The 26,922-nt window shown below is 39.9% G+C and overlaps 1 protein-coding gene across 1 annotated transcript in view; it reads left to right on the top strand.

Moving 5' to 3' along the window:
* The window catches only part of LOC139744170 (uncharacterized), a 204,183-nt gene that overhangs the window by 90,535 nt on the left and 86,726 nt on the right, over positions 1 to 26,922 (top strand). Inside the window, exon 2 of the mRNA XM_071654624.1 lies at positions 16,989 to 17,096. Coding sequence (XP_071510725.1) covers positions 16,989 to 17,096 — 108 coding nt within the window. The remainder of the gene's footprint in view (positions 1 to 16,988; positions 17,097 to 26,922) is intronic.

Below are 26,922 nucleotides of genomic sequence, written 5' to 3'. Positions count from 1 at the left end.
CGGGATGACGATCGCGATGCAAATCTCGAGATTTGTATCCCGCTAACTGGTGTACGTGTGAACCTGGCTATTGGCTTTTGAAGAGTGGGGGAGGGGGGCTTACTGTCAAGGAAAAATTTATGGAATTTGTAAATGGCACAGAACATGTAGGCTACTATATCTGTATATAGCACTAAAAAAACATGTGTCAATGCAACTTTACTTTGCTAAGTTTTTGTTTACAACTTTTTGTTGTGTATGTAATGATTGTACAGTTGTTTTTTGTGCTTCTCTTTTGTTTAATGACTTTCGAAGGTAAAACATTGCTGATTTCATCTTATCATGGATTAACTTTTTTCATGATAAAAATAACTATCTATGCTCATTATATGTGAAGGACTTTGTGTTTATACATTTCTCCCAGACACAGAAGTCATTACTTTATGTCTTCTCACAGTTATTCTATATAAAGAGCTAGATTTCAGTACTACGTAATATGCAAGCGATAATATTTGTCCCTTTTGCCGAGACAGACAGCCTCGCGAACAACCAATAAAATGACGGATTGGCTGAGCTATTGATGTCTGTGTTGGTTTTAACAAATTCTTTGCTTGATTTTGTCTAGGCTTACTGTCATCTGCTGTTAATTTTATGATTGCTTTCATGCATGATGTTATTGTGGAGAAATTCTCTGTAGATTTTAGTTTCAGAAGAGGCTTTCCATTAAATTTTCAAGGATGTGATTGATAAAAATGTATCTACTCGAGGCATGCTAAAAATATACTTGCACCTGTAAATTGAGTGAAGTCGGAGCCAGTAATAATGGAGGCTAGAGCCTATAGTCCTCCTATCAAGTAGCTTGAACTAGACAAGAAGGCCAGCTATGCACACTTGAAGTGTACTATGTAAGATAAGAGCATAAATATATGCAGTGTACATATTTATTTCTTGTGCATAGTCTTTCCCGCAGACTGCACGTATCACAAGTCTTGCGTGAACATGTTCTTCGTGGTGTAAGCTTGCGGTTGTCCGTGGGGGTACTACTCTGGTCTCTAGCAGCTTTAAGTTCACAGCATTTTCATCGTCAAAATATTTTCCTATGACAAGAATTGATGTTTGGAATGTGTGTGTGAGGTAGGAAAGGAGGGAGTCTGGGGAAAGGAGGCTAAGAAGGAACAAACTTTAGATGAAAGTAAAGGGGGCCAAGTGTACACAATGTGAGTGGGGCACACACACCGAGTGTTGACAATGCAGCCTATGCCAACTGGGCCGATGTTTGCCTCTCTGCTCTGTCTCTCTCGCATTCATAACAAGACCGGGGTTCAAGTTTGCTGTCACTGGCTAAGTGTACTATACATAGTGGCAACTCACCAGCCACTTGGCATATGAATGAGGGTGCGTTCACACGTGCAAATGAGCATCACGACCGGTCATCATTATCTCATGTTTGCCCGCGCAAAGAGGCATTTGCGGGAGTTAGGAGGCACTGCCAGTTGGGTCCCAGCTTTGGGAGGTTGTCATGACAACGATAATTGATGGATCAATTTTCGAGCAATAGTCTCGAGAGGGAAAGAATATCTCAAGTAAAACTGGTGATGACTTGATGAAGTCATAATCTCCCCTGAACTTTGACCTCAGAGGACTTTTCAGCGATAGCTCAGTGAGAACATTCATGTCAGAGATTCACATATCAAATATTTCCATTGGGTTGTTTTGCCAATGGAAAGATGAAGTACCATGACTGCAAAGAATCAAGTCAGGCCATTTCTTACCGATTACCACCAATACTCGACCCATAATTCCTGAAATTTAACCCACTCGCTTATGAAACCAAAAAAGCAACGATGGATAACTCATTCTATTTTAATAAAATGATCCCCTTCTCAGAAATATGATAGGTGCTCAAAGGTTTTCCACCTAGGTGCTATGTAGTTTGATATTGCTATCAAAGTGTTTCACGAAGTTTCACCCCACATGGTATCTCTCGGAACTCATGAATACATTAATTTCTCATCAGAGGCAATGTGATTATACACACATGCACATTCGCCAAAACTCACACGTATACACACATTCAGTTTGTCACCTCGTTCACCCTGGTATCCCTTATACCTCTGTGATTAGGAGGATCTTTCTCACAGTACAGTCATTTGAAGTGTGTGGGACATACTGTCATCTAGATTAGATTGCAAACAGATTAGATTGCAAACAGTCGTAAGTGACACAACGCCTTTTGACATTTCCCATGGGAGATCCGCACCCTTTGCGCGAGACCTTGATGCGTAAGGCTAGAGGAATTCTTGATTCACGAAATCTTTCGTGGCGTGTAATTGAAGTAATAGCTCTTTACAATTCTTTGTAGAATACTCTGCTGCCATACGCTTTCTTTGTCCTCTCTCTGTCACTAAGATAGTCCCCATTCTGAGGAACCATTATTTAACATGAGAGTATCTCCTTTTTCTTTACTTTCCTCTCACCTACTGTAAAAGTGGAAATTTTCATGGTGTTGAAATTTTCGCGCATTTCGCGCAACCAGAAACTAGCGCGAAAATAAAAGCACGCGAATATTTTTGCTTGCCATATGTTCCTGTGCATGATGTCTTGATTCCGCGGATTTAAAAACACGTGAAACTCTTCTCACCCGGCCTCGCGCGAAAAATTACTCGCGCGAAAATATCCACTTTTACAGTATTCTTTTCCAAGTGATACCACATGGTGTTACCATAATCATCTCTTTATCTATGAGGAATTCTTCTAACGGCTGTCTGGCTGGGAACTTGCTAGAGCTTGAGAAAAAGAAGAAGCAGAAATCATTTTCTACAAATGCAAGTTTGTACAGCATTTCCTTTAGGCTTGCCGTCCCCGTATAGTAGGCCTACTTTTTATTTTGTGATGCTGCTCTCTGTAAGTGAGAAAATTGCCTTTTAATGGCTGAAGTAAAACTGACATTTTTAAAGGTTACTGTGCAAATGTCATTGATGGATGCGGAGTGTGAATGTTCTAATAGTTCATGTCGCTTTCCGGACTCCACACCGAGATGTGATTGATTCTAGTTTGGTTAATAGTGGAGTGATGCCATGCGATGTGTAGTGAGTTGACATCAATGTGAAGATGATTAATTGTTTGCAGGTGATTAATAGCCACAGGTGAGTGTTTGTAAATTGCACGCTTTATTTGACTCAGGTGATGGAACGTGGTGGGGGGCTTCTGTTGGCTCCAGGGAAAAGTGGGACTCCTGATTCAGCTCGGATGTTGCAGGTGGGCTATTGAGAATCTCAATCATGCTGATGAAATTCGAAGAATTAACTCGAAGAGCAATTGGAATCCACCTCTTTAAAACTTTCGTCTAAGTGATAGATATGAAAAAGTTTAATAGATTTTTTACATTCCTCAAGAAGATGGATGAATGCTGACCACAATTCTTTCTAACATTTGGTATATCATTTTTTCGAGAAGATTTGGTATTTTTTGTTAATCACCGAGTCAGTGACCACATAAAAAATTGTCTTTGAGAGCTAGAAAGGCATACTCTGAATGACCGTGAATGCCCTTTTTTGATGCTAAACTTCAATGTGTGGTAATGCATGGTATACCACTCATACTTGAGTGTCACTGTAAGAGAAGGTACTACTGTAGGAAGGGATGGGGGTCGGGCAGGAACAAACAAAATTCTGCAAGGCCTAGGGTAGGGAGGAGGAGTTTTGTTTTGCCTCGTTTTTTTTTTTTAATAGCAAAAGATGAAGCATCCCCCCCCCCCCCCAAATGCAGAGTGGGCATAACACATCTTGTTAATTCATGCACAGTGGCTTGTCAGCAATTATTCATGATGCAATGAGGATCTGTACAAGAGTTGACCATGGCCCTGAGAGAGTTGTAGGGGAGTGTAAAGTGTGATGTCAACAAGCGTGTTGAGTGTCCCGAGGCGTGCCGGATCATTTCAAGTTAAACACCACGGGGGCACAAAACAATCCCAGGAGAGAGAAAGAGAGAGGAGAGATAGAGAGCTCTGTGCCTCGATATAGGTGATGCTATTTATTCCTGCAAATGTCATCACTAGCCACTAGCAGTGGAATACCATCATGGAAATCAGTTGTGAACTTGACTGGACACTCCACCACGGGAGCAAGAGCCGAATTGTTCTGGACGATACGCAATGCGGAGTTGAGTGTTGTTTGGGTTTGGACCGTCCCTTGCTCTTGGCAGTGGCCCGACATTGCACATGGGGCATATCATCACTGTTCAAGTGGTGTTTAGGACTAGCTGACGTGACCCCTATCCCCCCCCCCCCCCCCACCTCCTCAAGTAATGTGATGAAACTAGAAATGCACCTGAGAGAATATTCAACAGGTTTCATACTGGATAGGAAAAAGAGAACCAAACAAAAAGAAAAGAAAAAAAGAAAAGTGGCTCCTCTTACTATCACACAGAATGCTTGCTTTAGATGAAGATGTTGCTCTTGAATGTTTTGCAGTAATGTCATAGAAATAAAGGTGATTCTTGTATTGTTTAATGACCCATAATTGAATGAAATTCATGGAATTTGGAGAAGAAAAATGTGTATCCATTATGCATCTATTCACTTTTTGTTGGGTAGAACCAAAGAGCTATTGAGCGTGATCTTTTCAGGCATTTTCACTTCCATAGCTGTGATTTCAAAAAAAAGAAAAAAAAGAAGAAGAAGAGGATACTTATCATTATTTTAGAGCCTGCCTTGTGCAGAGAGGTATCTAGTTTTCAGGTGATTTTGGTTCCTTGCTGTTGTTGTCTTGGTCTGACAGGACCAGAGATGTCATTCAAATGAATTCAGTCATTTAGTTGTTGTTGGTTGTGATGATGATTATGATGATGATGACGACGATGAAGGTGAACCTGGTGGCAATCACGACCTACCTTTGTGTGCTGCAGAGAGCTGTGCAAACTGGCGATGAAAGACGGGCGTTCGTCAGTGAGTGATGTTTGACGGATGGCTGTTTGACAGCAACTCTAGGCCACTTGTGGATAGTAATCAATGTTTGCTCTTCGTCTCCTTTCCCCCCTATGATCAGCTTTTGTGCTCCCCATTCCCACCCGTATGGGTTCACCCATCCACTCCTTTCCTTCTCCCAATGTCCCTTCTGCTCTTGACTCTGTCCAGTTTAAGGCTCCCCTCTTGTTCTTTCACAGCTTCACAACTTACCCATCCATTGTCGATTGTACGCATCTTCTCGAATGTCATGTGCGAAACTGGGTCTTCTGTGGTGGGTCGGTTTCATTGAGATGTCTGCGATTGCCGCCGTCAAGTGGCGGTAATTGCGGTTGCTATGGCAGTGGCCCCCAAACAACCAATCAGCCCCGAGTGCTTCAGGTGTTTCTGTGGTAACCGCAAATATTGGAAATTAACATCGATTGCAAACATATTTTTGAAATGGGCCCCCATGCCTTCCACATTCTTTTTTAATGACTTTTTGCCTTTATATCCCAAATGATATCATTATTAATAGATGAATTATCTTGTTAAACCTCAGGGAAACCTCTTCAGTTTCATATCATAAATATCAGTGCTTGTGTTTACAAGTGCTATATGACTGCCAAAATGTTTTATAACATTTTAATATTGCAGAGCTGTAAAAATAGTAGCTAAACAATTTGCAGTCAAAACAGCTGCATGGAAAACATCTATTGTGGCTGTGATGGAGAACTATAAAAGAAGTAACCTCAAGGATATGTGAAACTCAGAGCTGGATTGAAGCAAAATTACAAATGATAGGTTTTGGGTCGTTCTAGAAAATGTGAGCAGATTGCACCCTTGTGAGAAATACAGACCATGAAATGTAGACAGCGTTAGGTTTACTTCTCAAACTGCAGCATCAAAGTCACAGGGAACTGATTTCTGTTCTCTGATGCCTTCTCTTGTTACCATGGAAACACCTTACTTTGCCCTTGACTGACTAGATAGAGCTGTTATCACGTTTCCACAGCCACTTGTGTGAACCTCAGTGGGTGGAAAATGAAAAAAGGTGAGGAAAGGATAAATAAGAGCTATAGATCTGGCATAGATGTACACATCAAACAGTGTATCATTAATGATTCCATGGTGTGTGCTAATTCATGATGAGCTAGGGTTTTGTGTGTTAAAGTGTACGGACATGATGCAGAGATTGGGATTTCTTCTTTTTTTCATGTAATGTGTCCTCTGATGATTTTGTAATTTGTGCATTTATACCAATACAGGATTATGCAAGTTTTTGTTTTTGTTTTAATAAAAAAGCCTTTCACTTTCATGTACAATGATTACATTTCTATTGAGAAGATACAAAGTCTGAAATATAAAGTGTGTATCTATGATGATGATTCCTGTCTGAAAGTAGGCCCTAATCAACAGGGAGAGTTAGTAAACACTGGATATGTGGACATTTTATTTCACCAGCTCAATGAGACATGAGGAAATTAATCTTGAAGGGAATCTTTTTGACCCCAAAGAGGTTCCTGCAAAACCTACTAGAAGATTAATGTCCAGATCCCTCTATCCAGTATTCAGAGTCCATCATCCGTAGATAATACGCTTAAAGGCGATGAGTGGTTGAAAAGGCAGATCGACTTCTGCCATTTTGTGGATACCATAAGTGTTGACAAAGGAATGGAGGAGGTTTCGACTGGCTTTTCAAAGATTTCAGAGGATTATTACTGAAAGAAAACACCTTCCAAGGGGCGGTGTATTGGACGTACGCCTCCTCGCTGGTGTGTTGCATTGTGTGGGAGACTAGGGTCTCAACTTCACTGAGTTTTTTTTTGCTGCAAAGGTTTCATAATGGAGGTTAGTGTTGAGACATTTCGAGGAGAAAGATGTACATGTGGGGCTTTGGAGTTGATTAAGCTGGTGAACTTATGTGAGAAAATGTCTGAAATTCAAAGGAGTTGTCATGAGAATGGTGACACTAAATTTATAACCGTATTCAATCACTGTAGTACCGCTTTTGGAGTACTTTTAGAAGTCATTTACCAAAAAAGACTGGCAGTTATAGATGATTAATGTCTTTCATTCGTTGCAAGAGGAAACAAATTCAGTTTTGACTTGAAGAAGATGAGTCAATTCTTTTGTTTTTATTTTTGCCTCAAGTAGGGAGGTGAGATCTTGAGAGATACGCTTTCGCTTTCTACAAGATAGCATTATTATATGCCATAATGATTTGAAAGCGATTGGTAAGGATGCGTAGCCAGATAATTCATCCTCTGCCTCAATTAAAGACAGAGATAGAAACTAATCATATAATTTGAGAATGCGAGTGTCAATCTGACTGTGCTTTGCTGTGAGACTGGCTATTATTTCATTCCTGCCAGTAAGACCTGGCTATGAAGTCTCTAGGTGTAGCTGACAATGACTTGGTGAAAAATGCATTGTCCGATCACCCCGTCATTCTCCTGACACATAAACAAAAGCTTGTGAGAACCATGACCTTGCCTCACCCCTCCCCTCTGGGCCCAGTGTGAATTTCCTGCTCGGGAACGTGATCAGGTCCTTGCCGGTGAACTTGGGATGGGAGAAGGGAGTCTGTAGACTGTTTGGGGCATCCTCCAAGAGTCTTTGTAGCCCCCCCCCCCCCTTTCCCTCCGGCATGAATCATCTATACACTACATACAGTACCTAGACTTGTCCCACTTTGTCTAGGGTTCACATGACCTTCTAGTCACTGTAAGAGGTCCAGAGTTCTATAATTTGTGCTCAAGTTTGATGCCATGACCTTGCGGAAAAGGGAAGTGAGATGTATGGATTCATTGCTAAGCACCCATGCATGGCCACTGTCATGTTACACAGGTGTGGTCTGGTAGTACTATGACACTAAATTTTGTGTGATGTGATGACACTTAGGAATGGGCAGAAAGGGAGAAGATTGTGATCTGATAGTTTTATCAAATTTTATGCAGCAGAATGAAATGGTGTCATACATGTTTATGTTTGATTCCAGTTACTGTAAAACATGATATATTCGCGGCATGAATTTTTCGCGAATTGGAGCCGATGGCCTTTTTTGCGGCATGAAATTTTCGCGAACTGTCACTGGCATTCAATGCATATAGTGTAGAAAAGAACTTTTGTGTGCATTTTAATTTCGCAAATCTTGGCGCTCGCGAAATTTGCGAAATTAAAATGCACGCGAAAATTCCTCGCTTTACAGTATTCATATATCATCAAATAGTCCATGTTTTGCTTCATCTTAAACACATCTGAAAGGCTCATCAAGAATATTATTTGTCATTTTTTTTTTTTTTTTGTGCATGGGAGCCAACGGGAGAACTGTGAAACGAAGTGTGTGAAAGGAATCGCATGCAACATTGTAATTGCTCAATGTCAAAACCAAAGGTGATGCAATCTAGAATACATCAAGAGTCATTTTGAATCCATTCATCATCTTCATATATGATGATTTTGTTGTGGGGGGTTCAAGACAGACCCAGAATGGAGGGTCTTCTCATGTTAATCAAGTCATGCTCTCTGGTTTGCTCTGATGATGATGCTGCTGTACTTCGTGAAGTCAAGCTTCATCAATCATTTTTCAGTCATTTTTTGTCCTGCTGAGATTAATTTTGAATGTAGACAGTTTCACACAGAAAGGCTGCCTGAATTTTGTTGCCTTTCATCTCCAATTTAACGGCTCGGGTTTCCAAGCCTACATCCTGAAAAAAAAAAAAAATTCTTGCAATCGACACGAGACACTCTGGCAACTGTCTTGCAGAAACCTGGAATGAATTCTACTTGCCATTTCTCTGTTTTAATCCTTTTGCCAAAAATAACATTCTGCCAGTGGGAATCAGATTTATATATATATTTGTTTTCTTTTTTTTATTTTTCCTGGTATTTATGTCTTCAGCGAGAAATGTAGATCACTAGCAACAAAGGCCTAATTTTAGCACCAAAAAAAAAAAAAAAAAGAAGGGGGAGGAGAGATCAAACAGACAAGATTTATCGAGACGAGTCCTATCATGTTGCTTCAGTCATGTGCCTGTCTGGCATAGTCCTGGGGATCTGTTTTTGTTTTTTATTGTGACATGTTCATTCCTGGCAGGGCACAAATTTCTACACAAATGGACTATATAAATGCAAGACAGTTTGCTTCCTGTTCTTGGCAGGCCACGATCGTCCACTATTTCTTAGTCTCTCTCAATCGCACATGATCTTTGTCATGGAAACAAGTGTTTTTTGTTCTCGCTGATTCCCTCGCAGCGTTTGGATGAGGTGCTCGGTGACTTAGCGCTCGGCTTTCGTCTGGGCGACTCATTTGTGGCATTGCTCGCCAGCAAACCCTTCGTGCGGGGAATTACTTGGGACTTGATTGATGTGGAAGTGCATGAAAGGCATGTAGGCCCTTTGTGAGAAATCATTTCCTGGAATTACGGTGGAATGCTACACCCTCCTTCTCCAGGAAAGATGCAAAAATAGCAACAGATTGTGTGCTTCGTTTTTATTGTTCCTTTTGTAATCTCTAAAGATATCTGCAGTGACATTACATTATCTTTATCAAAGATAAATTCAACATAGGTTATGATCATTCTTCTCAGGCAGAAAATCATAAAACTGAAACTACCTCTTGCCCTGTAGCAAGAATTTTGTCTTTCCATTTAATCAAACAACCATAGAGGCCCTAGTGATTCTGTGAAATTGATAATGGGATTGAATTCATGCCAGATAACAACCATGCAATGCAGGCAGACATGTGTTTCCTTACTTTCAGGCACCGTTCACACTCATTATCAGGAAGGATCAAGCAGGATTGATATTAGACTGAAATTGCATTGACCCCCTGACCCTTAGGGACAGGATGGGTCAGTGCAGGGGATGGACAGGGTTGACGGTTGATGGGAAGGTTTCGAGTGAGTAATTTTGCAGCGTTCCTCTTCCCGGTGCGAAAATGACAGAAGCTGCTGTTTGTTTTGGAGAGTGTTTTGCCAGAGGATTTGTGCCTCAGTTGCGAGTAGTCAGGTGGGATTGTTCTCAAGTGCACAGGTCTACCGACCTTTGAAGATTGTACACATTAGGTTCACATGACATTCCTAATCGTAAAGATTAGCTCAAAATTGTAAACGTTGGTGATTAGTGGTCTAATCATCAAGTGGGACTTTCCTCAAAAGTTCAGTCGAAAAGATTAGGTGTCATGTTGACACATGTCGTAGTTTAGAACTGCGAGCTAATCATCGAAGTGTCAAACTTCGAAGATTATAAACATTGTGTGAACCTAACTGGAGTATCGAGAGGAAGAGCAAGTTATCTTTGTCTTGTGTATGTGTGTGTGTGTGTGTGTGTGTGAAATATGTGATCCTATTTCCTACTATTTGAATGATGTGAATCCACCTTTGCTAATGTCAGATTTTCATGCTCATATTTGACTCGATTTTTAACAAAAGGAATTTCGTTGCCATGTTGAGGTCAGCTGAGCGGTGAAGAAGGATGCATTTACCTTATTCATGTAAGGGGGGGGGGGGGAGGATTTCCAGGCAGAAATTATTGTGAAAAGGCCAAGAATTGTGTGCATATGGCAGTGTGATATTATTTAAACAGCTTTTACGGTGTACTGTAAATAATGACATATTCGCGGGGCAAAATTTTCGCGAATTGGAGCCGACGGCCTTTTTCGTGGCAAGAAATTTTTGCGAATTGCCTCTTGCGTTCAATGCATATAGTGTAGATAAGAAATTTCGCGTGCATTTTAATTTCGCGAATCTTGGCGCTCGCGAATTTCGCGAAATTTAAATGCTCACGAACATTTCTCGTTTTACAGTATGTAATATATAAGGACTTATTTTTTACGAGTAATAATAAGGAAAGAAATTAATATTGAAACTGGTCAACTTTGAGGCTCACTTACTGTGGAATCAAGTAATTTCCTTTCAGCAAATCTATCTTTTGACCAGTACGTAGATTCAATGGGAACATTTCCTGGGAGCATGCTTCACTTCTATGCAAGCAATTATCCCTCTCTCTGGTGAATGACCACTACGAGTGAAGGGCCGAGTAGAATACAATTGGGAGGCATTCAACATTAATTCATTGTACCACTGTGCAAGGGGAAATGAATGAAGCCGTGGGCTGATGCATTGTGGTAGGGTATTAATGATCTAAAGTGAATTAGACAAATCAACTTTGGAGCAGTCCTTTTTCCCCCTTATGGCAGTGTTGAAGAAAAAGAGTGCTCATACATTGGAAGCTGAGGATGCAGTTTCTTTAACAAGTGCAGTTCATGTGCATGACAACACACAGTCCCTGTACCACACTCATTAAAGGCCAACTCTATACTGTGCCCATATTGGCTTTCTCCTGTAGTGTAAGGCTGCGTTCATGCGAAACGTGTTTAGTTGTGTTGCGTTCATGCGATTTTTCCATTTAAACGCGTTTCAAAACGCCGATCTGAAACGCGGAAAAAAGGGCATTTTGAATCATGATTCTGCCAGAATCACGATCGCAGAAACCGCATGAACGCAACCGTGATTTCAATCATGATTCTATGACGTCATTGTGCGCTGTGCGCATGCGTGTTTCTTATAGGGTATTCCACAGCTTCTTGTTCTGTTCGCGCGCTTGTGTACGTCTTCTGAATCGTGTGTTTCGGTACCATACTTGCACTTGTTTGTTTACATCAACGCCATACACCGATTCTATGCTAGTATCTAGCTGTTTAATATAATAATACATGTAATTACTCTCCGATGAGTTGATAATAGTAATGGCTGCAGCGCTGTGTCTACCAAGGCCTATGGAAACAATTGGAGAGACGAAGAACTAAGATTATTCCTCGATTTGTGGGCAGAGCCTGAATGCCACAGCTTATTGGAAAGTATTCACCGAAATAAAAACGTAGAGGCCTATAATGAACTAACTGATCTCTTGGCATAAGGAGGTCTGGCTCGAGTTGCAGAGACAAGGTCAAACTGCGCAGTGCGCTGCGCAATGGCAAAGGATGAGCAGAGCCAGAATCAGCGTTGCGAAAGCCCGCATGAACGCTCTTCCGCTGAGACCGTGATTTGAAACGCCGTTTTGAATCATGATTCATGTTTGTGATTCTGGCTACGAAATTCGCATGAACGCGGCCTAAATTTGCCGCACAGAATATTCATTTGCTCTTTGCTTCATTAGAAACAAATATGAAAAGATTAGAGAATTATATTGAACTTGAAGTTTTCTTATTTTCCATAAAATCTTGTTATTGGTCACAGCCTCACATGCAAAAACTACAAGAGGTGATGAAGTCATTAGCTCGCAACCTTTCTGTTGATTTATATACCAAAATATCATCAGTCTTGCATTCTGTTGTAAATGATTTACCAAATGCAAATGCCCCCTTAATGCCCTAATTGCTAGATATATATTTTTTAATGATACTACAATGATTTAATTTGTTGATATACCTTATCTTCTTCATATCATCACTTTCTCCTAAAGACCTTTATCAAATCCAAATTGCCCATGGCATGGAATTGTATGCAATGCTTTGGAAATTGTAGGGCATTCCATACATAAAGGGAAATTGGAAGACAGCTTTGTTTCTTTGTGTATTAAAATGTCTCAGCCATCTTTCCCCCGAGAATGTAGCAATGTTCAGACATACCCCCCCCCCCCCCCTTCATCTTGACATTTGCCTGAGAGGGAGGCTTGTAAGTTGGACAGAATCCATCTTCCAGGAGGAGTTTGTCTTACTGGAAGAGAAATTTATTGCAATGTTTCGTGCTCTGACCCTGTATCAGGTGCATTAGGTCTAATTAACTGTGTAGCGACTGGAACATAGAGGTGCATGGTTTGGTGATTTACAGAATTTAGAATTGGAATGACATGAACCAGTGTGTTTTATGGTTGTTGATCATGATTTATGATTAGACAGTAACTAAAGGGGTGATAGGGTCAGTTTCCTCCCCCTATGCCCTCCATCCCCCCCCCCCCCTTCAAAAGAAAAATCATTATAGGGGTTGATTTATTAAACCCAATCATGAAATTATTTTAAGTTTCTCCAGTGTCATATTTTTTGTGCTGTGGAGAACCTTGTCATGTGTTGTAAAATGTTTGAAAGGGCTTGAACGGTTTGTGGACAAAAGATATCTTTTTTTCTTCTTCCTCTTTTTGCTGATATACAGATTTATTACAAGTATTCTTGCTCTTTTATCTGTCTAGGTTGGAGTAAAGAGAATAGATTCTTGTTTGTGCAGTACTGTGTTCATTTGTTGTTGTTGGCTTTTTTTTTTTTTGCTGTCTGGTATTGTATGTGGACTCTTTCCTGTTTCTGTAATCCCTTCATTCATAGGGAGCATAGTGAGTTTTATTTGTTTACTTCAGATTGTAACCCCCCCCCAAAAAAAAAACAAAACAAAACAAAACAAAACAAAAACAAAAACAACAACAACAAACAAACAAAAACATGCACACACTTGAAATCAATAACATTAAGGTCCAGAAAGCTGGTGACAATTGGTATCTGCAAACATGTAGCCTTTGATTGTTTGCCAGGGAGGGGTGGTATGGATAAACAGGTTCTGTGAATGTGATACTTTTTTATTGTTTTTACCCATTGATGAATCCTTGTGATATCGAAAATGTCATTCTGTCCTGCATCGAGATACTGGGAAGTCGTAATCTGCTTGTGTACACATGCCATGCAATGCCGATGCGCATTTCATCTTGCTCACATTTCTTTCCTCACCAAATGAACATTATATGAGGAACTCAAGCTTGACGGTCCACTGAACAAAGATGCTGTGTGATGTATTATTCAGCAGACAGCTTGTAGCTTCTCCATGATGTTGTGAATCTGTATTGCAGACATGCAGTTCAGCTGGCATGGACATGTTTACGTTTTTTCTTACCCGACCTATTGTTGGGCTGTGTTACCCGACCTATTGTTGTGAACACAGCCCAACAATTGCTCTGTGATCACGTATGAAGTAAAGTTTGCCTTGTGAATACATATCAGTGTTTCTTGGAAGTGATCGAGCAGCCCGAAGTAGTTTCTGTCAGGTGTCATTAGGACATAGGATGCAACATGCATAGGATGCAGCATAAGAAACAAAAGGCGACATAGGATGCAATACAAGAAACAAAAGGCGTCATTAGACATAGGATGTAACACTAAAAACAATAGGTGTCCATTTCTAGATTGTCAAGAATATGTAATATCTGATTTTACTGTACGTATTCCAAGTGTGGATTTACTCATAGATGTCTATCAGTGCATAATATCCCTTTTATCAATAGCTTGGAAAGTGGTAAAGTTGTGCAGCTTCACAACATAGTACTCTGTGATATCAGTGATCTTTTTAAATCAACTAGAATCAAAGACCAGGTTTTCATTGAGTTATACTGTTGACTCAGATGAGTAAAAAGGAGGAGGAGGAGGATATTGAAGGAAACATGGGAGAAAAATGTTTGAAGAAAGGAAAAAGAAGAAGAAAGAAGGAGAAGACAGTGAAAAGTAATGACTTTGTGCTCAGCTTCCTGAATGAGATGCATGACATTTTGAGCTGCCGAGTCCTGGCAGCAAAATTGTTGTGTTTTTGCTGACATCACGGGGCAAACTCTGGACATTGCTGGGGACTGATGGATGACGAAGGGGACCCCAGAGTTGACTGTCCTGGAGCAACGCATCCTCCCGACAGGACAAGAGAGCGTTGAACTCATCCCCAAGATTTCTCCAATCCGTGGACTGACGACTCGCTGCCGTCTGTCCGGCTATGAGCGAAATTGCTCCATGGGTCCCGGGGTCCTGGAGATAGTGGCAAGAACAACATTTGGCTTTAGTTCTGTTTCCCCCCTCCCCCTTCTAAATCTTCTGTCTCAATTTATTTCTCCTTCTCTCCCTCTTTCTTGGTTGGGGGGGGGGGGGGTTGGGGAGCATGTGATGGTTTGGGAATATGAAAATTGTTCCCGGCAGGAGCATCAATGTAGACAAGTAATAGTGGTGATGGATGTTCTGCATTTTCCAGACCCATTGTGTTATGCTTCGGTGGTGGTGGTGGTTGGGGGGGGGGGGGGGGGGGGGAGGGGTGGGCGACTACATTGCCAGACAGCTCGTTTTATTGCAGCGCAGGGAAGAGTGCAAAATCTTGTATAGAGAGTTGGAGAGGGTAGCATAAGCCTGTAAGTTAGTATCAGGCAACAGTTGAAGTATTTTCAAGCCTGCAATGATGCACTGATAGTTATGGCAATAGTCCAATCAGTAAATGGATCATTTAAAACCTTTTGATACGAGTCCTCATTTCAGTCAGATTATCACCTGCTTTATTGGGGAGGAAGGTCCTCTTGTGCTGAGAGCATCATAGGACTCTACTATACAATATAGTTTGCAAAATATTGTGTGTATGGTGTGTGAAATCAGCATGGAGAGACCAGTGAGGCGTGGCTTTGTCATTGTACAGACGCACAGCTGACAATGGATGCTGTTGGTGGTCTACATGATGTGATGGGTGGGTGGGGGGGGGGGGGACTGGGGCATATACCTCCCTTTCTCTTGTCAGTGAATTGTATGGCTTCAAGGGGGGGGGGGGAGGGGGCATTCATCACCCCCCTTCATCGTTTCACAGACAACAACAGGTCAATGCCCTCCAGTATAGAAGGAAAGGGGGAAGGGGTTGGTGGTTCGTGTTTGGTTGGTGTCCTGCCCTACTGCTGACTGAGACATAATTGATTTAGGATTGCCTATTAGTGGCCTCTGATGATATGGCTGAAAAGGCGTGAAGTCTTATTGGTGTGTGATTGATATGTAATAGGAGTATATTGAGTGTAGATCATATGTGATGATACTTTATGGCTATTGACTTGACTAACTTGACTGACTGACCAATACTTCATCATCCTTACCTTACTCGGACTATCAATGAACTGATGTTTTATATGTGATGTGTTAGTTATTTTAGTATCTGAGAGATTAATTACATAATGTCAACAATTACAAGTTCAATGTGTATCGCATGAAAATATGAAATATTTGCATACATAAAAATCAGTCTCTTATATAAGATGGTGGATAAACATTAAACATGCGACAAAGAAGAAAATGAGAACTGACATTCTTCTGAAACAATCACAACTACCAAACATGCAATTTCCATGTGTTGTAGATACGTTGCAGCTAGGGTCTGAATTGAAGAGACTGCATACCGAGTGGCAGTATAGGTCAATACTCAAGAGCCGCGTCTGGGGAAATTACGGCTAATGTGTGACTAATACGTGCAGAGTTTCTAATCATGGCACAATACATTCAGCAAACACATCTCCTATTGATTTGAATGTAATTTGTCTTCCGCTGTTTGAGATGCCCCCGAAAAAAAAGATAATACATGCTCTTCTCTTCCTCATACAAATTGCAGCAGAGCACTCTTTTTTTTAGGTACACATCTTGTAATGACATTAATCGATCAGGAAGATGTTGTATGCCTTACAAATCAACCTGGGGAGATTAATTTAGCAAACACCATCTCAATGTCACGCAGATGTCATGTAATCAATTGTGCGGCATTCACATTGTAATTGAAATGATCTCCTCTGTTAACAAACTTTGATTAAGTAAAACAAAAATAAATGCAACTAGTATTTCTGTTTATGTGCCACACCTCTTTTTTCAAGTGTTGATTTTTCAGTTTAGAGGGATCCTTTATGCTAGTTGTTTGCTTTGGTAGTGACAAAAAAAAAAGAAGTCTTTATTGTTAATTTACACTTGGTGACATGCGAATATGCTGTGTTGTAGTGTGTATTTGTAAAGCAACTACATTGAAACAGCCAGACATATTGCAGTTGTATCACTTGTATTGTCATAATATTATTCAGTTGAACTTTTTTCCTCCAATATGGGATGTAACTGACTCTTTCTCATGCTTTGTTATATTTTGTCTCATGTTTCTGTGGAGAATATAAGCTTATTAACTTATCACACACAAGATTAGTATATCAATGGGAAAAAAATAAATCTTTGAAGTGGGTGATTTTGCTCTAGCATTTGTCCTCATAGATATGATATTCAATTGTTTTTTCATCTGTGTGTTCCCTTTGCTGTATGCAGAATGAAGGCAAGACGAAAGGCAAGCAGAAGAGCCGGTCATCTAGGCAGGGTCTGGAGGACAGCACGAACACTGACCGCTCCAGACCGAAGTGGACGGGACGGAAGAAGGTAGGAGAGGACCCGTGGCTGGAACGATGGCTGCGAGTGTGTGTGTGTGTGTGTGGAAAGTTGTGATCAAGCGAGGGCAGTGATTATTGCGGCAATGGTATCGCTTGGCGTCGGTGATGCAATGAGAGTGATGACAGCTGCTATAATGGAATGATTGACGTACTGTAAAAGTGGAAATTTTCGCAGTGCAGAAACTTTGGTGCATGTCCTGCGACCAAAAGCTAGAGCAAAATCAAAAGCATATAAATATATTTGCTTGTTTTATATTTCACTAATCAGTGTGTTAATACAGTAGAATTAAAAACATGCAAAAGTTATCTTACCTGTCTGAGCACAAAAAAAAATGACTCGCTCAAGAATATCCACTTTCGCGGGAGTTGGAGATGATGTGATATTGGTGATTGGTAATTGGTGATTGGTGTATCAACGATTTTGCTGGTGTTGATATTTCCATGCGTCGTCATGCATTGCTGGTAATTGTGAGTGTCCATTTCAGTAAGAAAGCAGTGATGCTTTAATACAAGACTACCAGTGGCAGTGACACAAGATTATGGTACCATGTAATAGTTGTTGCTGTGGCAGGAAAGTTGTTGGTAGGTTGAATGAAGAAGAGGAAGTGTGGCAGCAAGAGTGGTTAAGGTGTGGTATCAGTGTGTCTGTGTGCCGATGGTAGAATTATAATCACTATTGAATAGGTAATGAATGTTTACCATCTTGCAAGTGTACATGTGTCAGTAGTGAAAAGCTGCACTTCTTGTTATGAGAGATGTAGGTAAATAGAAATGGAATTTGTGGCTGTTCTGGGGATAATCATAGCGCTTGTCCATGAATTCTCGTCAAATGTTTGTGGTGTAAATAGTGGTGGTTAGTTTATAAAAACTGCGAGTAAGTAATAACTCTTACAACAACACAAATCATTTATGGAGGAAAGAATGTCTCGGTGAATATGATTGCATTGATCTTCCCATGATGCGGAAAAAATATATATTAGCCCCAAAATAAAAGGAAACATATCAATCTATTTTGAATTGTAGTCGCTGGATTGACTGGCAATGTCAAGCCCTGTATATAAACACACACACATACATCTAAAATGTATTTGAACACTTGTGGGGAAGCTGTAAGGCAGTGCATTTTAACTTCATCTGATTTTCATTTTGATAAGAAGTGTGTTAAACTCAATCATTTCACAACTTTTGTCATAAATAGTTTGTCTGATTTTAATGATAAAACTACCAGTGTTCGTTTGACTTTTAAGACTCCCCTTTTTTCCCCCTATCACCTGGAAAAGACTTTCCCCATATTACATCCCTTGAAAGTGTTTCCTGAGAGTTTTGGAGGCGAATGAGGGGATGCATAACCTCCAATTGCCATGCCTGATTCCCATCAAAAAGAATTCCGTAACTGTTTAATCCGCTGGCATTAAAATTCTTCCCACTGCTGCTAGGCCATGGTAAGGGGCAAAGAGTCACAAAGGGCACTAACGGGAATGAATATTTTGTACACATACACTTTTATTTTCCAGTAAATTCATGATTTATTTCATCAAATATACATAATACAAATGATGACAAAAGTAGATAGCCTTTTTTTGTTTTGTTTTTTCAATTTGAATGTACATAGTGGAAAATAAATCGGGCATTTCTATGTCCGTCCTGCCACAGAACTCAACTGAGTAATTCAAGGAAGTATATGAATATGCAATATATTTAGGTGAAGCATTCAATGAAATGTATATGAATAAAAAACACAACAACACACAAACACAAATGACTTTTTGTTACTAAACTAGCAGAATTGTGCTGAATGATGTATTCATACAAAGAAATTGAGGCTTTGGAAAGAGCCACCACTAAGCTAAAAAGCTGTATTTAATATTTTTTTCTTTTTTTAATACATGATAGAAAATATCTCCAGTAAATGTAATTGGGATGATATCAAAGGCAGGATGTGTACTATTATTGGGAAAACTCCCTTTGTTTTTGAAGCGCTTCCCAGAGGGAAGTGCACTCAAAGAAATAACATGTATTGGCACTTGTGTGGGTTCAATCTTCCAGTGTGGCCTGTTTTGTCGCTTTTGCTATAATTTTCGTAGAACTGTTTGCTATATTGGAATATCGACTTCTACCAAAACAAAGTGGGCATACACACAGATCAATCATAGATCTATGGAATTGAATGAATTGTGTATAGGCCATGGAAAGCAGGCCACATTCTTTGATTGCTTCCAGAAAAATATGGTTTTTATATTTTTCCAATGTTTTCTTAAAAAGAATTTACTCTGTTGTTTTTATATATTCTTACATAAAAATCAAGACTGCTCTTTTGTGGGACTTCAGAGTTTTTGTATGTGTAATATAAATGTTGCTGTGATTGTACATTGAAAGAACACCAAAGCACTGTGAGACCACTAGACTGGTTAGTTCAGTGCACCATGTAGTTGTAGAACAGTGTAAATGGACTGCTATATTTATCAAATCATCTTTCATGACGTTCAAGAAGTCACGGTCAGTTCAATTTCAATTTCAAGTTTATTTTCTTCTCCATCTCCAACATCAATACCACATTATGTACAATGTTGATAAAAATAAATGGAAAGAGATATTAACATAAGTAATCAAATTTAGTAAGTTCACACAAAACTCAACTGAGTAGCTCAAGGAAATGTATGAACATGCAATACATCAAGTTGAAACATTAAATGAAATATATCATAAAAAGACAACAAAACACAAGCACACCTGGATTTTAATTACTAAACAAGCAGAATTGTATTGATAAGTAATCAATTTAGTGTGTATTCAATTTTATTATTTGTTTTTTCTTGTTGATGGGGAGGGGGTTGACTCATGTGGTGACAAGCAGGTTAACAAATCTTGTGCGAACAAAACATTGTAATGGTGATTACTAATATCAATGAAAATGATGATGAATGATGATGATTATATAAATACAAAAATAATCATAATGCAAATGATAATTCCCATGTAATGATGTCTTCCATATAATAAAAGGAAATAATAATGACTCTCCCACTATATGTAGGATAGTACAGGAAGTAATAAATTCTACAAATGCTCATAGTGATCATTGTGGTATTGCACACTCATACACATTTTTTTTTCTTTTATGAACCTACTTATCAAACAAACATGTTTACAAAGGAGCTGTAAATTTCTGGAAAGAAATTCTGTAGCTAATGAACATTTCAGGCTGATCCAGTATAATCGCAATGGACAGGAGCCTGAGAAAAAGCCAGAGTATATTAATTGCTGTAGGAAATCTTACCAGAAACTTGATATAAGTGTGCATAATGTTCGAATAACATAAACCCGGAAGGTCTCTTCCGATTCTGAATTAGAGTTTTCTTTGGCAGCAGATCATCTTGCTTTTTAAAAGCAATATCATTGATTGAAGCATTGACATGAAGCCTGGAGGCTGTAACCGCATAGAGATGGAAATTTCTTGGAATATGGGGGCTTCGACACCATTGCAAAAATCTCAACTTTGAACACCTGCCCTTCCACACCCCTCCGTCTAGCTGTCACCCCTAATCTCTTTTGTAGGCGTGGATGGGTCTCGTTAAACAGGGACTGTGCTCATGTTGGTGCCATGTTTTGCAGTTGCCGCGATCATGTTTTGCGAGATGGAAATTGCGCAGACAGGATATGAAATTAGCTTGTCAACTGAGATTCCGCGGCAGAAAGACTCGAGAAAAATTGCGAATCCAGGTGTATTGTGCATTACGCGGTGCCAGCACTCTGTGTTGGGGTAATGTAGAGTTCTTCCTGCACCTCAAGTTGCTTGGTGTCATAGTCTTGGATTGGATGTTCAAAGGTTAAAACAGCATGATGGCCGTATTTCAAAGGACGCATGGTTAGATCTGCCATTATTATTAGTATTATTATTATTATCATTATTATTATTATTATTATTATTATTATTATTGTTATTATTATTATTATTATTGTTATTCTAGTCGTTGAATTGTTTGTTGATTAGAGTAGTCGATCTTTTAGGTCCTCCATTATTCGAAACTTTCAATGAAAATTTCACACCTCTCCCACTTCCAACTCCCTCCTTTATGAAAGTTTGTAAACAATTTTTTTTTGAGGAGTGCTTGTGTGGAAATGAATAGATAGTATTGCTGATGAATTTTGGAGATCTTTAAATGTCATTAGCATTTATCATGATGGCAAAAATCAGTATGTAAGCCTATTCTTTAAATTGTGTTCTCCTCAGGTACCGTAATGAAAGAATTTTACCCAATTGACTTGAACCTAAACCCTAGAGGTAAACTTACTGTATTCTTCAGGCAAAGCTTTGACGTTCGCTAGTCGAATCAAATATATTAGGCGTAGGAAGAGAATTGAAATGCTGCAAAGCCTTTCGGCCGTATTCGGGGAAAAGCTGTGGATATTACAACAAGATACAACGCAACCAATCAAATTGAAACTGCCTGGCATCTAGCCTCAGGGCTATCCAAGCAAATTCTCGTGTGCAGATGTGAGACCTGTACTTCTGTAAACAGTGATTTGCTGGGGTGGAATAGAGAGTGGAAAACACCACGCGGTCTTGAGGGTAGGCTATTGCTGGAAAGGAGGGTTGTGTGTGCGCTCTGGCAGTGGATGATAACCCACTGGCTCAACCAACCCACCTATTAATCAATCATTTCCCCCTAGCACCATGCCCAATGGAGCTAAACGACCTCGCGCCACCATGTAGGAAGCTGTGCCGCGCATAGACAGACTCCACGCTGGGTATATTTAGCCTATCATCGTAATATCTGATGCTAATAATCTGATGCATATTATTCGTGCATTTCATCTGCTAATGCATTTCCGGAATCGACTCCCCATTTTTAGTTCTAGTTGGGCAACTGCTTTTTCATGAATGACATGCCACCGCATAAAATGGCTGCAGACAGGCATGATTACAGCCACTTGTCATGCTGTCTTGTAAGGGAACATGTGTCATTTGCCTAAATATTCAGATCGAGAAACCTTTGACCATTATGTTGTTTGCCGATTATTTGTGGTATGTAAATGTGGGATCATCCTCTTTGTGCCTGCCTCTATTCTAAATGGAGAGAGAACGGAAGGGACTCTCCCCCTGTTCAGATGCAAGCCAGTTTATACCAAAACTCGATTAATAAACGACGTATTAAAGGATCATCATATAGCTGACAGACCGTTCCTCTGTCCGCATCGCGAAAGTCTAAAGCTCCCTATTGTTTACATGACACACTCATCTCGTCTGTGTGCTGGTCAGTTCATCTGCAACGTTTATTTCATTGCATGGGAAAAATGGGAGCCAGACAGGTGTAGCGGAAAAACACAGAGAAGAGCTGATTTCACATCAGCAGGGTGTATGCTTCTGGAGTAATAAGGTCATAGTTGAGCAAATGATATTTGTTAAAGCTAAACAGACAAACAAAATTGCAACAGACATTAGTAAAGTTCATGCAACATACATCTTTCAGATTAATTCAAAGTTTTAACTTTGATGATTAATGTAGAAGTGGTTTAGACTCTAGAGTTAATGGACGATAGTGTTCATTATCATCTGATAGAAAAGCTGTGAGGAAGGTGATATCCTTCACTGAAAGGTGGTAATGAGAAAAGGAGGTGTCAAACAAACAGCACCAGGGGTATCGGAGCAAGAATAGAGCACACTTGGTTCTTTTGCATTCTTTATCATATTTCACTTGCGTCGCTTTAGGCATCTTCCCATGGCTGCATGAAAATCGCGGAATCTTTTCGTTTGATCCCATGGTAAATGTTTCTAGCATGAAGTGCTGCTGGAATGCCATTAGTCATTTATAATACCATGATGGCAGTTTATGTCCACCGACAATCATACAATTTCCCTTTTTCTCTCTTTCTCTCTCTTTTGAGAGACATCTAACAACAATGTGTGAATTAGACCCCGTTGACAGTGAGTGAAAAGGCCGGGCTGTAAATGCGCAAAAGGCCAAATGCGGTACCAAAATCGGCCGAGCATTTGGCCAAGCTTTGGAGGTAGTCTCGGCCGCGACCGAGCCCAGCCTTTTCTCACTGTAAACGCAAACTGGGCCAAATGCGGTACCAAATTTAGTCTGGCTTCCAGACCCTGTGTCTGTGCTATTTCGCTATTCAGGATATTAACGTCCTCAACATCGAAAACTAGTATAGTTTGAGGTGGTTTTGTCCTGAAGAGGTCTTTGCCTTCGGCAAAGGCGGCAACTTTGTAGCGGGGCAGTGACTTTGTCGCCGCGGAGTCCAGTTGGCAAAGGGTCTGGAAACCAGACTATACCACAATGCGACCGGCGCCCTCCCAATAATAGTGTTTGTTTACAAGCAGAGCGCCACTACGACAAAATATTGAAAGGTTTGAATTAAAAGCACGGGCCGAGCCCAGCACTGTAAATGGACAAAATTGGGGGGCCGAGTACCGCAATTGAGGCCGGGCCCGGCTGCGGCTCGGCCCGGCCCTGCACTGTAAACGGGGTCTTAGTTCCATTATTGTTGGGAGCTGTCAACTTGCGTTGGGTTTCCAGTGTATAATCTGCCAGTGGAGGTTCTGATGTAAAGATCATCTAGTCTGTTTTTTTTTTCCGAAATAAAAACAAAGCACCTAGTGTATTGTTTTGATCTGAAAACTAAAAAAATATTTCATAGTCTAAGTCTCGCATTTCACATGTTGTCAGGTGAGATATCCTCTTTCTTTTGATTGTGACCAAAGTAGGTTTGGCACAATGACAGCAGTCAAACTTGAAGTAGGGAAGCGCTTGCTCCGCTTTTGAGCCCCTCTCCCAGCAATAATGGAGAGCCCATGTCCAAAATGGTAACAGCCCGTCCCCTCTATTTCTCAGTGTGGGCCCTCCTTTGTTCATAGATGTGCCAATTACATTGCACGAGGAGATGGACAGTGGGAATTTTTTTTCTTCTTTTCATTCTATATGGAATGGCACGAAGGCGTCGGCTGCGACTGAAGTCATCGATATGAGAATATAAAATGCTCATTGACTCGAGTCTCTGCAAATTGATTGGGTGTCGGGGGAGCAAAATTGGAGCAATATAATATGTGCAATGTGATATTAGTCACAGAGATGTGCCTTTTGTGTGTGTTTAGAGAGAGATAAAGTGAGAGAGGGATAGAGAGATAGAAAGAGGGAGAGAAGGATGAATGGGAAGAGCAGTATTAAAGGGTGCCGTCAAGCATTGAATGTAGCCATTGATTACCTGAGGGACATTTATTAAGTTTACAAATGCTTTGAGTTTTGTTTCTTTTTGTGGGGGGTATAACCACGCAAAGATATGATTGCTCATGCTCCATTTGTGGTGATTTTGGATTCAGAAGAGAACTAGAGCATTACGATTGTTGTGCACAGTCAACTGCGATGCCTCTGCTTCTCACATAAACCATCATTTCGATCCATGGCATTACACCAAATGGCATTACTTTTGAATTCGTACATAGCAGAATTTATAGCCAGAAAATGATTAATCTAGATTGTCTTGACCTTTGACATGTGACCCCTGTAATTTGAACAATTAATAGTTGACCCATTTCTTTCATTCCAATGAAATAATATTGCCAGTAGAAATACCTAACTGAAGTTATTGCTCAAGAATGACATAGTTAATCAGAGCGTAGTGACTTTTGGCCCTAGTCCCGAGGAATCTTGACCCAAAATCTAACCAGTGAGTGCATACATACAAATCTTATGTAACATACTTGGGCCAGGTACCATGATACCATGAAATTCTAGTGAACATTTTTTTTGTCAGTTTGCATTGATTAGATATCGGACAGATGGATGGACAACCCAAAGCATCTTGCCTCCAGCAGCCTTTGGGCCAAGCATTGTAAGAAAAGTCTAGAAGTGTGGATTAATATATAAATCTAATGTGTACCAGAGAATACAGAAGTCTGCATAATTACCAAATGATAGAAAGATATGTATGTAAATAATGTCATCGCATTTGTTATCAGATTTGATATTTCCAATATGCAGTGAAATTCTGAGATAATTTATCCAAAAAAGCAATTTTTACCAAAATTTTGAGATACAAGGTTTTGTCACCCCAGCAATGATATGTAATTTATCATGATGAACCCTCATTTGCTTTGAAAGTTTTAAGTGCCGTAAAAATGGATATTTTGGCTTGAGTAATTTTTTGCACTCGTCTGAATAAGATCAGTTTTGTATATTTTCCATCCAGCCGAATCAAGACACGAATTTCTGGAACATGGACCCGTACAGCAAGCAAAACTATTTGCACGCTTGTATTTCCGTGCTAATTTCAGGTTGTGAGAAATGCTCAAACATTTTGAACACCACTAAGATTGCCACTCTTATGGTATTTTGAAAGTATGTAATATCAAGTCTATCTTCATCTCACTGTCTTTCATGCTTTGTTTCTCTCGAAAACACACACACATATTCTCTTGCAATCCACAGGCAAGTGTGTGAAGACATGCTATGCATATATTATCAGAGCACTTTTTTTGAATGTGATTGTAGCAAATGTAGAAAAGAGAGCTGTGCTATGACTGTATGTATGTGATGGTGCTGGAAAACAGGAAACTTGAGGACAGGTCTAGAAGGGAAGCCAGGGAGAGTTGACTGACAAGCAAGGAATGCAAAGAATCCGCTACAATCATTCATATCAAAACTTCCTAAGTAGATTATTACCTATCAGTTTCTCTCTCTATAATTTTTTTTCCCCCTACTTTTAGGAAGCTTGTGACTGCACAATGGCATGCGAATGTCATACTTTGCCCATGTATTGCTATTTGGCTATACTTTGTCTTTAAAAAAAAATCATTATTTAGTAGTTCTTCATGCTTATCAACCATAACTAATGGAAACAAAATCTATAAAACTTCACCCCTTTTGTATGTGACCAACTATAATGAAATGATCCCATGGCATTCTTTTCTCAGCATATTCTGGCACAGCACTCCGCTGTTCAGTTTGCATTGCATATGATATTGTGGATAAGCCATATATTTAGCGAGTCTGATTTTTCATGGATCAGGACTTTTTTCACGAGTGGTTAAATTTGCGATTGTGAAGTACAGTACTGAACTGAGAAATGTATGCATGCACATCACATTCCTGTCGGGATGAGAGCTAAAGTTTATGCGTGTTTCTAAATTCGCGAATAGCACCTGATTCACAAATTCATGAAATTAAAACCTCTTGAAATATTTGGTGTATCCAGAATTTAGTTCTCATGGATGGCCATTATAGAGTTATAGGTTTTTGTTTGCTTCTTTTTTTTTTTTGGGGGGGGGGGGGTAGGTTGGGTTGTTGTTTTAGTTTTGTCTAAATAGTCATCCTTGTTGTGGTGCCTACTGTACCTTGAGTATTTAGTAACCCTCCTGTAGCCAGGCACTTGGCTTTCATTATTTGTGCTTTAACAGTGGGCTAATTCCACCAAACTTGACTTTATCTGAAATTTTTAGGAAGCCCAGTTTGGCAAGAGCAGAACCTCAGTCTAACAGGAAGTCTGTGTGACACAATAGGGATTGGGGGGATTAGGAAATATCTTTTTATTGAGAGTTTGTTTCTAGACATTTGTGCCAACTGGCAGAGAAGGCACACGAGTGGATGTGCCAATCGCCAAATTAGGCTAAAAAAAGAAAATGGTAAGAAATGAATATGAATTAGGTGTGTTGTTCATAGATTGCAAGTTGGTTGTACAGCAAGCTTGATCCTCAATATATGTTCTTCTTTTGATCCATTTTCTACTATTAAATTGTCAAATTATATCTTGAGTTTTGTTCTACGTTTTGAACATTGTTGTGAATAATTTTAAGCTCATTGTTATTTTGC

This window comes from Diadema antillarum, unplaced genomic scaffold (genome assembly GCF_040938485.1).
Source record: "Diadema antillarum isolate AM-2024a unplaced genomic scaffold, OU_Dant_1.0 seq00001143_RagTag, whole genome shotgun sequence".
In the NCBI taxonomy this organism is placed as follows: Eukaryota; Metazoa; Echinodermata; class Echinoidea; order Diadematoida; family Diadematidae; genus Diadema; species Diadema antillarum.
This window is presented reverse-complemented; position numbering and strand designations above follow the sequence as displayed.